This window comes from Phyllopteryx taeniolatus, chromosome 19 (assembly GCF_024500385.1).
Source record: "Phyllopteryx taeniolatus isolate TA_2022b chromosome 19, UOR_Ptae_1.2, whole genome shotgun sequence".
In the NCBI taxonomy this organism is placed as follows: domain Eukaryota; kingdom Metazoa; phylum Chordata; class Actinopteri; order Syngnathiformes; family Syngnathidae; genus Phyllopteryx; species Phyllopteryx taeniolatus.
Window position 1 is genome coordinate 15,366,033 of NC_084520.1, and position 13,071 is coordinate 15,379,103.

The 13,071-nt window shown below is 42.9% G+C and overlaps 1 protein-coding gene across 1 annotated transcript; it reads left to right on the forward strand.

Annotated features, from left to right (window-relative positions):
* Positions 1-2,576: 2,576 nt before the first annotated feature.
* Positions 2,577-11,299, forward strand: LOC133469779 (sodium-dependent neutral amino acid transporter B(0)AT2-like). Its single transcript, XM_061757293.1, has 12 exons — positions 2,577-3,000; positions 3,317-3,497; positions 3,595-3,752; positions 3,951-4,071; positions 4,145-4,320; positions 5,251-5,361; positions 5,465-5,706; positions 6,547-6,730; positions 6,814-7,015; positions 7,123-7,282; positions 8,150-8,312; positions 8,532-11,299. Exons 1-12 carry the CDS (start codon positions 2,926-2,928, stop codon positions 8,769-8,771), a joined length of 2,013 nt encoding a protein of 670 aa, XP_061613277.1. The 5' UTR covers positions 2,577-2,925; the 3' UTR covers positions 8,772-11,299.
* Positions 11,300-13,071: the final 1,772 nt, after the last annotated feature.

A 13,071-nucleotide genomic window follows, 5' to 3' on the forward strand; every position in this document is an offset into this window, starting at 1 on the left:
TTTTTTTTTTTTTTTTTTTTGCATCAGTTGGGCCGATCTTATCGACCGGGTAGATATTGTTTCTTTTATTTTTCACTCGCTGACTCAGACAGAAACAAACTCCCTCCCTCAAGCCAAACACGCACCTCATGTACACACTACACAGCCACATCATTATGTATACTGAACACAACTGAACAAAGGTGATCACAAAATGCACGATTGTCGACGACCACATCCATCATAGAAACGGTTCAGTGTTGCACGAGTTTTTTTTTGCGCAACTCGCTGCTCTCCAACAAGAAACGGAACGGCAAAATTGGCAAACAGGTGTTTGGTCGATGACAATTTTCCCACGGCGTCCACTTCTACGCGTCGTACTCTGAAATGAAAGCACAGAACAATTCAAGTTTCAAAAGGAATCATGGACTGGGATCTCGAAACAAGTGTGCATCCTAAACTTTTGACTCATTAGAAGTAGCGCTCCTCTGGCAGATGTAACAGCCAAACACTTTTGCAGGATTCTTGCTACAGTGGAAACCGAATATTTGTTTGCAGAGGTTCTCATAAATGTGTGGTTTTGACTCTTCTGTCCAGTTCCTCCCCAAACCAGCTCCATGGGCTTTAAAATCTGGACACTGCTGTTTTGTATCTTTCTAAAATGTGGATTCTTTTTCGGGTAACCTTGTTTTTTTTTTTTTTTATTAATTTTTTTAAATAACCTCTGGGCAGGTCACCGCTTACCTCTTTGTACCATTTCCAACTATTCAGTGGACTTATGCGTTTTCTGAGGGGAAATGCACTACGAAGTGGCGTTCAGGTGTCACTTTTCACAACAAGCCTCCATCGTGCACTCATGAAGGAGAAAGGCGGAGTTGGGACAAGTGGCAGCACAGCAACGCCAACATACTTGACTTTTGTCTTAAGGACGTTTCCACCCCAGCTGTTGTTTCTACAAATAAGGTATTTACGACATTTGAATAGGTGAAGCGTGTCTGCGTTCAAGCGCGGTCTCATTTTGTTTGGGACTTTAAAAGCGGGCATACGTGGCAAAGCGGGTGACGATGCGCTCTGCGGAATGAACACTCACTCGTGTCGACACGGTCGAGACTGGCAATGGAAATGAAAAATGATTTTAAGACTTTTTTTTTTTTTTTTTTTTTTCATTAACGAATCATTGCTTTGGTGATTGGGATCGGACGTCCACGGTCGTGCCACTGGTATTGCGTCATCTTGCGTTTGAGTGTTTTTCTTCAAGAAAAACAATAGGAAACTTTACAAAGATTCCGTGGATTAATAACGATTAAGTGGGGGGAGGGGGGGGGGGGCTGAATTTCAAAGGAGATGGTTCAATGAACGTTACTTTTCTTACAAAAACACGCAAACGCACAAAGTGAAAGTATATTTTGTAACAGTTTAAATTAAATACGATGTGATCTAAATAAAAATACTTTTTGGACATGTTTTCAATGATGATGCATGCGTTTGTAATTTTTTTACAACCAATTTACGTAATAAATGTGGATGTTAGATTGTGCCTAGTTTGAGGCCCCGGTGGACGTAGGAGATTTAGCCTCTTGGTGTGAGTTTTCAACTATAACTATTAATTGATTGCTACAAGTATAACTGTCAATTTTATTATAAAAAATGTCACCCACTAAGACAGTTGAGCACAGTAAAGTATTGGCTTTAAGGTGACGTTTACTTGTATACTTTCCTGTTTAAATCACCGTTTCTCACTTTTACCGACAACCAACAAAGCTTGTGAATGCAGCACGGGAGCGAGGACGTAACATTTATGTTCGGAAATAGTACATTGTGATGCCTTCAGGGCCCTTTCAGAGCGAGCTTTCAAATACGTTCAGTATAAGTGATTATTACAAATCCAAATTGGAGTTTCCTCGTGAAAAGTGGAAGCTTTTAAAACAGCTGGGTACAGTAAAATATGACTTTCAGATGAAGGCACAACAATGCCAGTGAACGCACCATGTAGGCGTGCTCAGCACGCGGTTCGGAACGGTTTAGAAAAACGCGCTAGCACTTTTACGCTATTGTCTTAAATGATTATGATTATTTAGTTACCATACCGGTAGCATATTTCCAGTATGTTTTTCAAGTAAGTGGTGCCGTCGTTTATTATTTTAATTTTTTTCCGAGCCGCAACCGTAGCCGGACGTGCACCCATTTCAAGACTTTAACGTCGATATTTCCCACATTTCGACTCCTTTTGGTCTTTTTTTTATTTTTATTTTTATTTTTTTCTACCAGCACATCTTGCTCAGGTTAGTTTGTGTGGGGTCCGTGTTCGAGTCAAAGGCTGCAAATGGACGTGTTTTAGGCGATAAACGATGCCGAGGAATAACGTCAACCTGAACATCGTTAGCCTAATAGCATCATTACCCATTTCATTTTGAACGTACTTCCACAATATCAATAAAAAGGTAACAAATGTGTCTATGTACATTTCAGGCATCCAGGTCATGGCAATACGCAAAGGTTCATTAACGTTTCTCAATATCTAAAGTTACTATAATCGTAAAAATGTTGAGCATTTACAAGATTAAACTGTTTTAAAAAATGGGACCATAAAATGTATTTGTGTATTCCTACTTTTGACTGATTATTTGTATTTGAGTATTGTCACGTCGTGAAGCATTTTCAGTTTTATAATTCGCGATTTCTGGCGCCCCCTAACGCTGGAATTCGGCATTACAACCAAGCCTTCGTCGCTTTGATATGACGTCGTCTAAATGCTTGTCCGGCCTCATCCGCCTCCTCCCAACCGCGCACGACCTTTGCGACCCCCACCCCCGCGTCTCTTCAAGAGTGCACCTCAAACATTTTGACACTTTCCATCTTTACTAATAATCCTTCAGCCGAACTAGGAGCAGGCTTTTTCTTAGTGGTAGGATCCACTTTGGATGTTTTTGGGGGTTCTCGTCCGACATGTTGCTTCAATTGCGTTCTCCTTTCTCTGGCTCGGTCGACCAGCTCGCTGTCCATAATTGGGCCTGCCTGTTTGTAGGTAAAATTTTTTTTATGTCCGATAGCCACCAAGTGATCCGGCATGGGAATGTATAGGATAGTCACTAAATATATTTAAAAAAAAAAAAAGAAAAATGTAGCAAGATGTGTCAGAAGATGGTAGGCTTAATCAGCATTCTATCTTCTATTCTTGTAGTGGCTTGGGTGGAAATCACTCTTTTTTTCTTAAACAAAAAAATAGTTGATTATAGCTTTAATGTTCTCATTTTACAAGCTACTGCTATTCAAGATATTGTTAGTCTGACTTTGTTGGTTTTAATAAGACTCCATTTGGTCTTTTGTGTTATTCTAGATGGAGAAGCAGCTCTCGGAGGCGGAGGCGCACTGTCAAGAAGATAACCAAGACGCCACTGAGCCTGAAGCCCGAGCAGGCTGGAACAGTAAAATCGAGTACTTTTTGGCTCAAGTGGGTTTCAGCGTTGGGCTTGGCAACGTCTGGAGGTTTCCGTATTTGTGCCATCAAAATGGAGGAGGTGAGTGTGTATATATATATATATATATATATATTTTTTTTTTAATGACACTTTTATCTTTTATGTTGATAAATACTTGGACTCACTGCTTGTCCAGGATCTTTTTTGTTGCTCTATGTGCTGATGATGCTGGTTGTGGGTATTCCCTTGTTCTTCCTGGAGCTGGCTGCCGGTCAGGCCATCCGGCAGGGAAGCATCGGCGTGTGGAAGTCCATCTCCCCACGGCTTGTAGGGATTGGCTACTCCAGCTGTGTGGTAAATTAAGTTAAAAATGTTCTCGTAGATTTGTCAGTCGGAGCCAGCTAATTGGGAATATTTTATGTTCCGTTAAGTATCGGGATCTAGTTGGTCAATAAAGGTTGGAAAACATTGGTTTGTAGAATCAAGTCTTGCCTCCAAAATCATACGGTTACCTATTCTTATTCATAATTTGTGATCATTGTATTCCCTCAGGTCTGCTTCTTTGTGGCTCTCTACTACAACGTAATCCTCGCATGGAGCCTTTTCTACCTCGGCAACTCCTTTCAGTCCCCTTTACCTTGGACAACGTGTCCAGAGGAGGCGAACGTGACGCGTACGTGCAGTTCTCGCCTCGGGTCCTTGCAGACAAAAACATCATCATCATGGCGACAATGGTTTCTTTACAGTTTACAAATGTCAGGCCAACTCCACGACGTCCTACTTTTGGTACCGCAAAGCGTTGGACATCAGCGACTCCATCAACGACACGGGCTCGTTCAACCCGTACATCGTCGGATGTCTGCTGGCCGCCTGGACCGTCGTGTGCCTGGGAATGTTCAAGGGGATCAAGAGCTCCGTCAAGGTGCCGCAACTCTCAACTCTCAACTTTGAATACTTCACAAAAGCAAACGACTGGGATGACATCGCCTTCCCACAAATTCTAAGAGCCATGACTAGTGATGGAATAAATAAATAAACCGCTGAGCTGACTAAGCAGTTCAATGAATCTGCGTGCAAGCTCGCCGGCACCTTTGTGGCTGACGCTTCCTTTTGCACCCAAGCGTTACAGCTTTCCATTTTCAACGAAACAGGCTCACTCACGTGTAGCTAACGTAACTATTTTCACGCGTTGTCTCGAAAGAGCACCCGCACTTTCAATCTTGAGGCCATATAACGTTGCACGGCTCCCGCAGACTGAGGGAAGAGGATTATTACAACATTTCTCAGAGCGTGCAAAAGAGTTAATAGATTTGTTCTCAAGCTAATTTGAATACTTTATGTTGGTTAATAATACGTTAACAATAACGGACGACGTGGGGACGGACCAATAAGATCCATGTGTGAAATTTATACCCTGTTTTGGACAAACGAGTGTAACCCAGGCTTATAAACACAAGCAAATGTGAATAAATATTGATTGCATCTTATTTTGAAATGAGATTTCCCAGCCCAAGGAATCGAACACAGTGTATTTATTGTTACGATGTGTATATTTGGAGCCGCTTAGTAAATCCCGTTTCTATACCAAGAATTGTATGCATTTTCTTCTGTTGCTGTACACATCTCGGCGCCCACGAGTCTTCTGATTATGCCCGACATGTTTTATAAATTGGCATTAACAGTAGAGGTAACTTAGCATATCTGCCAGTTGATTTAAAAAAACTAAAAGGTACTCCCGTACGGCGTGTGTACAAGGTTTCCGCCAAACAGCGACAGTATAATGTTTAGGAGCACATCTGTGTCACAGTTTGGGCTTATCTGAAAAATATGCTCCTTCTTTCAAACTTCTTAGGTGATGTATTTCTCCTCCATCTTTCCCTACGTGGTGCTGTTCTGCTTCCTTGTGCGAGGTCTTCTCCTTGACGGGGCCTTGGAAGGAATCACCTACATGTTCTACCCCAAGGTACTGGCGGATTTGACACGATTTCTATCGACGGCGGCACTTTTTTTTTTTTTCCACACAGTCGACCCGATTGGCTCACGGTGGTGTTTCTCCACATGCGCAGATGGAGCTCTGGGCCAATATGCAGGTGTGGCGCCAGGCGGCCACCCAGGTCTTCTTCGCTCTGGGCTTGGGCTTCGGATCCATTATCGCTTATTCGTCCTACAACCCCAAGAGCAACAACTGCCACCGCGATGCCTACACCGTGTCGTTCATCAATTTCTTCACATCAGTGCTTGCCACCCTGGTGGTGTTCGCCGTGCTCGGCTTCCGTGCCAATAAGATTGTCTTGGAGTGTGTTGTGAGGTATGGAAATCCTCGAAATATTGCTTCAGTTAAACACACAACGGTGTCCTAAACTACAAAGCTTTAAAGGGCATTGGTGAAGTATTCACTGTGCTTCCGCATTCTGAAAATGGAATAAATTCCCTTTCCCTTTAAAATGCTGCACACAGCACCCTGTCATGACAAAATGAGGGGGAAAAAAAAAGAAAAATCACATTTTTGGGATACAAAAAAAAGAGCTCAATAAATCATGTCAAAACCTTTTCCACCATTAGTGTGACCTATTACCTGTACAAATCAATTCCCTGCCCCCGCCCCCCAGATTTTTGTTTTAATTGATCAGCTATATTAAAACACACACACAAATTTTGTGTCCGGTAGATAAAGCCGCTAGTACTACAGCAAACATGCGACTAGAACAAAATATTCATTTCGGATATAAACACCAAAGGACAGAGAGTCATGACGCAATATAAAGTTTCCAGCAGTGTAATGATGCATTTAAAAAAAAAAAGAAAAATCTTGGGACGAACAAAACATAATTAACCTGGTTGCATAAATATGCACACCCTCAAACTAATACTTTGTCTTATATTAGAGCATTGAATCTTTTTGGGGTGGAAGTCTTATCAGTGTGGCAAGCATCATACTGTCTAATTAGCATCTTATTACGCCTTATTGTACCTTTTAAGGTTAATGGATTATCTCGGCAAAGTAGAAGTGCTCCCCGACAGAGATTTAGAGATTTGTGAGCAATATTTGAGAGATATAATTCCTTTTGTGTACACAGAAAACGTACTTAGATCCTTGAGTTGAGCTCATGAGACAATCTGCCTCTTTGTTTTTGTTGTCTTTCCTTAGGAACCTGAAGCTGCTGTTGGTGCAGGCCCAAAGCGGTGATGTGGACCAAAGCATGTTGCCAAGCTTCAACCACTCGGACCCGGGCTCTTTCGGCCTGGAGGCGTACAGGAGCTGGTTCGCACAACACAAAAGCCACCTCCCAGACAACATATCTGAGTGCGACCTGGAAAAGGAGATGCAGAAGGTGCAGTTTTTCAACTGGAACTCCATGATTGATTTGTCTCGCGTGCACAACACCTTGCAGCGCGGTTGTGTGTTTGTGTTCAGGGTGTGCAGGGGACGGGCCTCGTTTTCATCGTCTTCACCGAGGCCATGTCTTTGTTGCCCGGTAGTCCCTTTTGGTCTGCGCTCTTCTTCCTCATGCTGCTCAACTTGGGCCTCAGCACCATGTTCGGCACCATGGAAGGCATCCTGGCCCCGCTCACGGACCGCTTCAAGACTCTGGCGAACAACAAGACCAAATTCACAGGTTCACTATCACGCCAGCGCTTTCACCTCGCCTTTTTGCGCATTCGTGGCCGGCGGGAGAAAATATTTGCGTGTATCCGAACATTTCGTCTTTTTTACTGAAAACAGTTTTGAGCTGCCTCATCGGCTTCCTGATTGGCCTGCTGTTCACCCAACGCTGCGGGAACTACTTCGTCATGATGTTCGACGATTACTCAGCCACTTTGCCTCTCATCATCGTGGTGGTGTTTGAGAATTTCAGCGTGTCTTGGCTATATGGCGCCGACAGGTGAGGACTGTTTATCCCCCCTATTTTAAACACGTTTTTTTTTTTCATTAAGCTCGGTACGTGCTCGGACTGGGTCGTATTTTGAGTTTTCTTGTTTTTGTTTTTGTTTTTTACAAATGCGCAAAGCCGCAACGTCTGTGTGAACTTGGTTTTATTGCCAATCCCAGTTCAAGTTGACTGTCAAAAGTAAATGTAAAACAAAGAGAATTCTTATTTTAAACAACCAGATAGCGTAGCTTTTCAGTCCGCTCTCTTAATACTAATGCTAAGTAACATTATGTTGCGGTGGTTTAACCCTTTAAGCAAAGGATTGAACACAAACGATGCAACAACACATGTAGACGGACAATATAATATTCATATTCTTTATCCTCTGCGTAGAATACTAGTATTTACTGCTGTTGTGATGAGCAAGGAGAGGAGTTAAATGTCTCAAATGAACAGTATAGCTGTCTTTTACTGCCCCCAGGTAGCACAGGCGGGCACACCAGAAGGTGCAGAACGATGGCCATTTATTTAAAGCAGTGACAAAAACTTCTTTTAATTCTATTTATGTCATTACTGTACAGTACGTCTCTATGGAAAGTACAATATTATTGATTGCGATTTTTCCTCATTAAAATACACAATTTGTGCAGTTTTTTGGGGAGGGGGGAGTAAATAGATTCACAGCATTTCCATTCATTTTATTGGGAAAAGATGATTTGAGATACAAGTGTTTTGAGTTAGGAGCGTGGTCACGGAACAAATTATTATTGCTACTTGTTTGCCCATGAGTGACTTGTTTTGGCGAGTATGCTAGCTAATGCTATTCGTGAGCCTCATGTGACGGTGGGTTTGTTTGTTTTCGGATTTGGTTTGTGAAAGGTTTCTGGACGACATCGAGGGGATGCTGGGTTGGCGTCCGTCTGCGGTCTACAAGTACCTGTGGAAGTACATTTGCCAGCCGGCCATGTTGGCACTGCTCGGAGCTACGAGCATTCGCATGTTCATCAATGCGCCAACTTACATGGAGTGGCATCAAGAGACGGTACGAAGCATTACACTGCAGGCCAACCGCAACCTGGTGTGATTTGGTCGACTTTGAAACCAACTTTTCCCACTGACTTCATTTAGTTAATTGAGCCACCATTAACTGTCAGTGTAAGTTAACTAGTCTAATGTTGTCACGCAATAAACCGCTCATGGTCTATTGAGGTGCTCCGAAGCTTTTTCTGTACTTAACTGGCGCATCTCATTGATGTTGCAGGTTTCTGAGCGGGCGGTGCCATACCCGGGCTGGGCTCTGGCCGTCTTAGCCTCGCTCATCATATTTGCCATGTTGCCCGTCCCGCTGGGCTTCGTCTACACTCTTGTCCAGGACAGGAACAGGGCTCGCTCCGGCGGGATAGCGGCGGACGAGTACAGAATTGTCAGCACCAAGAGTGAAACCCCCATGGCCGATGTGTCGAACGTCAACCAGTGGAGCGGGGACGCGGCTTCAGCCTAAATCGGGATGTTCGGATCACATTTCTTCGGTACAAAATGACCTATCCAAAGTTAACATTTGCACTTTGAGCGAGTCAATTTGTTTTTCAAGTATGTGGCCTTTGAGCAACACAATTTCATTTTGGGATGTTTCATGGGCTCATTGCCATAACGGGTCCACGTGAGGTTGCTTTAGTTCAGTAACGCTGAGCCGAAATTTCAGCAGCCATATGACGTACTGCATTCTCGATATGGAAGATTCAGGCCGCTGTATTCATTCCCATTACCCACAGTTACAAAGATACGCTTACTTTGTGTTGCCGTGGCAACATCGTATTCATTGACCAACATTAGTGATTCACGGTCCTTTGTCGAGGTTGTTTACAAGTGTGATTGATGTTTTTCCTCCGTCTTGATCGGATGAAAATGCCAACCCGAAACTCTTTTCTATGTGAATAATTAATGTGAGACAAATGAAATCATGAGCCTCTCGGTCATTCGTGAGTTTTTATAAATACAACCCCAATTCCAATGAAGTTGAGACGTTGTGTTAAACATAAATAAAAACAGAATACAATGATTTAATTGAATACACTACAAAGACAAGATATTTAACGTTCAAACTGATAAACTTTGTTTTTAGCAAATATTCATTCACTTCGAATTTTATGGCTGCAATGCGTTCCCAAAAAAGTTGGGACAGGGTCATGTTTACCACTGTGTTCCATCACCTTTTCTTTTAACAACATTCAATAAACGTTTGGGAACTGAGGACACTAATTGTTGACGCTTTGTAGGTGGAATTCTTTCCCGTTCTTGCTTGATGTACACCATCAGCTGTTCAACAGTCCGGGGTCTCTGTTGTCGTGTTTTACGCTTCATAATGCGCCACACATTTTCAATGGGAGACGGGTCTGGACTGCAGGCAGGCCAGTCTAGTACCCGCACTCTTTTACTACAAAGCCACGATGTTGTAACACGTGCAGAATGTGGTTTGGCATTGTCTTGCTGAAATAAGCAGGGGCGTCCATGAAAAAGACATTGCTTGGATGGCAGCACATGTTTCTCCAAAAGCTGGATGTATCTTTCAGCATTAATGGTGCCTTCACAGATTTGTAGGTTACGCATGCCATCGGCACTAACACAGCTCCATACCATCACAGATGCTGGCTTTTGAACTTTGCGTCCATAACAGTCCAGATGGTTCTTTTCCTCTTTGGCCCGAAGGACACGACGTCCATAATTTCCAAAAACAATTTGAAATGCGGACTCGTCGGACCACAGAACACTTTTCCACTTTGCGTCAGTCCATCTTAGATGAGCTCGGGCCCAGAGAAGCCGGCGGCGTTTCTGGGTGTTGTTGATAAATGGCTTTTGCTTTGCATAGTAGAGTTTCAAGTTGCACTTACGGATGTAGCGCCGAACTGTATTTACTGACATTGGTTTTCTGAAGTGTTCCTGAGCCCATGTGGCGATATCCTTTACACATTGATGTCGGTTTTTGATGCAGTGTCGCCTGAGGGATCGAAGGTCACGGGCATTCAATGTTGGTTTCCGGCCTTGCCGCTTACATGCAGTGATTTCTCCAGATTCTCTGAACCTTTCGATGATATTATGGACCGTAGATGATGAAATCCCTAAATCCCTTGCAATTGTACGTTGAGGAACATTGTCCTGAAACTGTTGGACTATTTTCTCACGCACTTGTCCACCAAGAGGTGAACCTCGCCCCATCTTTGCTTGTGAATGACAAAGCTCCTTTTCTACCCAATCCTAGCGCACGCCTGTTCCCAATTCGCCTGTTCACCTGTGGGATGTTCCAAACAGGTGTTTGATGAACATTCCTCAACTTTCTCAGTCTTTTTTGCCACCTGTCCCATCTTTTTTGGAACGTGTTGCAGCCATAAAATTCTAAATGAATGATTATTTGATAAAAACAATAAAGTGTATCAGTTTGACCATTAAATATCTTGTCTTTGTAGTGTATTCAATTAAATATAGGTTGAACATGATTTGCAAATCACTGTGTTCTGTTTTTATTTATGTTTAACACAACGTCCCAACTTCATTGGAATTGGGGTTGTAGAAATGTATTATGTGGGCCATTTTTAGTAACCCGTCCTTTCAAAGCTTTCAGGGATTATTATGATGGTCAAGGAAGAAGCCTATTTATTTTTGAATGCTGTTTGTAAAAATCGGTTTCACTCCACAGGTCATATTTTCAGTTTTCAACATGAAGACATTGTCCAAACTCTAATTCCAATGCATGTTGGACTATTGGGATTTTTATAGCTTTTTTTTTTTTTTTTTTTTTTTTTTTTAATAGGTTTATTAGAGCTAAGGTGTCGTTTCATGTACATGTTTACTGCTTAAGATGAATGTACATATGTCAAGTGGCCTTAATTTTGTTTAAAAAAAACAAACAAACAAAAAACTTTGTGGCATGTAAAGTTTTGAACATTTGAACAAAGGTGTACAGTCAATGGAATTTGCCTTTATGTCATGTTTTTTATGAAAACTTTTTCTCATTAAAGCAGTTCTTTGAACACATTTTGCTACCTTTTTTTTTTCACCTTATGGTTAACAGTGGCGGTTCTTCAGGGGGAGCAGCGGGGGCCAGTGACCCCCTAACACTGCTAGGTAAACACCAAAGTATTTACATTGTAATTTCTATGTATAATTGCAATATTTGTAAGTTCTTGAGCATTTGGTGTTCTTCCAAGGCTGCGCCATTTTGACGTTAAGCATGAAAGAAAAATGTGCTTTGAACATGTTAGTTCTTAGTTCTTCGTGTCTGTGTTTGCGTGGAAGACTACTCGCACGTGTCTCCCCCCCCCCCCCCCCCCCCCCCCCAACGTGGAAACTCGGTGTCTTGGGAGCTCTGTCGTCTTGGCTGCGCGTTCTCTCTGGTGAAGTCAAGACAGGACAAACGACACCGACTCCTGCTTCCACCTCAGGTAGGCACAATTCACATGATTCCTTTTAAATGTTCAAAAATGAGTCTTCGTACGAGAGAGAATTTTCTCTTGTCAAAAGCTGACTAGGATGTGGAGTACATTTTCAACATTTACTCGATATTCCTGATATCCAGCTAAAGATCCGTGTACTAGTACGCTCTTTGTCCTTAATAATAATAAGACGATTCAGCACACAAGTACAACAACTAGTACTAGTATTGGTAAAAACATTACTAGTAAGACAGTCATTTTTGTAGGGTGCGGTGTGTACTAGTACACTGAGCTTACGCTGGATATCAAGGATCTCGACGTACACAACTTTGGCATGTTAATATACACTGTGCACTTGTTGACAACTGTCTGCTACTAGTACTGTTATAAAGTTCTATAAAAGAGCTTCACTAGTAGTGTGCAGATGTCAAGTAGTGCACAGTAGTTTTGGTTCACTAGTAATGTCCTAGTGTGAAAAATGTCGTGCAAAAATAGGCTAGTATGACAGTGGTCTACTAGTACGCTGAATTGCCTTATTAGTGAGGGTACAGAGTGGACCTTATTTATTCGATATCCACCTTAAAGTTATAGTTGTACTAGTAAGCCGTAAGGAAAATTGTGAGATTTCTTCGACTAGCCCGCCCTAGTACTTCTACCGGTGTCCTAAAGTGTCTTTCTAGGGAGTACTAGAACATACTAGTACATGGATCTGAAGCTGGCTGTCAAATAAATGCTTGAAACGGCTCACGTTCCTCTTCCATTTGTCAGCGTGCTTTCGTCGACCTTCATGGCAGACCTCCTTTCGCCGCTCTTCCTGCTGCTGCTGCTGCTGCTTCCCGACAGCTGCAGCCAGCGCACCCTCGACACCCACCAGGACCCGGCGGCGCACCCTCCGCCGGCGCCGGCGCGCATCCCGAGTCCACGGAGGAGCCAGGAGACGAGGCACCTCAATGCAAAACCCGCACGTGAGTCCGTAATGAGCACAAGGTGGCAAAACTGTGGATATCTGTTTTAAAAAGTAATCTCTTTACCTCGGCGACTGTCCATGTAGACCAAGACAACAACGCCAAGGTTGGCATCTTTATCGCGGCGGCAGCTGGCACGTGCATCCTCATGGCAGCCGTGTACTGCATCTACAACAAGTTCTACAACAAACAAGCATACATGCACACCCAGCTTCACGAGGACCCAGGTAGAGTGCAGAAGTTCACATTCCTACTCTGGAATTGTCCTCTTTCACTTCATTGGTCCAAAAATTATTTCGTTACGACAAATAATGTTTTTGTGTACGTGTATTTGAACTCAAATGATGGAGCAACACAGACGGAAATAACGGTACTCACAGGCATATATTCTTTATCCTCTGCGACGAAC

Bases quoted from the DNA above. Each gene is read 5' to 3' on its own strand.
- LOC133469779 (XM_061757293.1), top strand. From the start codon at position 2,926: ATGTTGCTTCAATTGCGTTCTCCTTTCTCTGGCTCGGTCGACCAGCTC. The intron at 3,498-3,594 runs GTGAGTGTGTAT...CTGCTTGTCCAG, and splicing joins GTGCCATCAAAATGGAGGAG to GATCTTTTTTGTTGCTCTAT. The intron at 5,707-6,546 runs GTATGGAAATCC...GTCTTTCCTTAG, and splicing joins GTCTTGGAGTGTGTTGTGAG to GAACCTGAAGCTGCTGTTGG.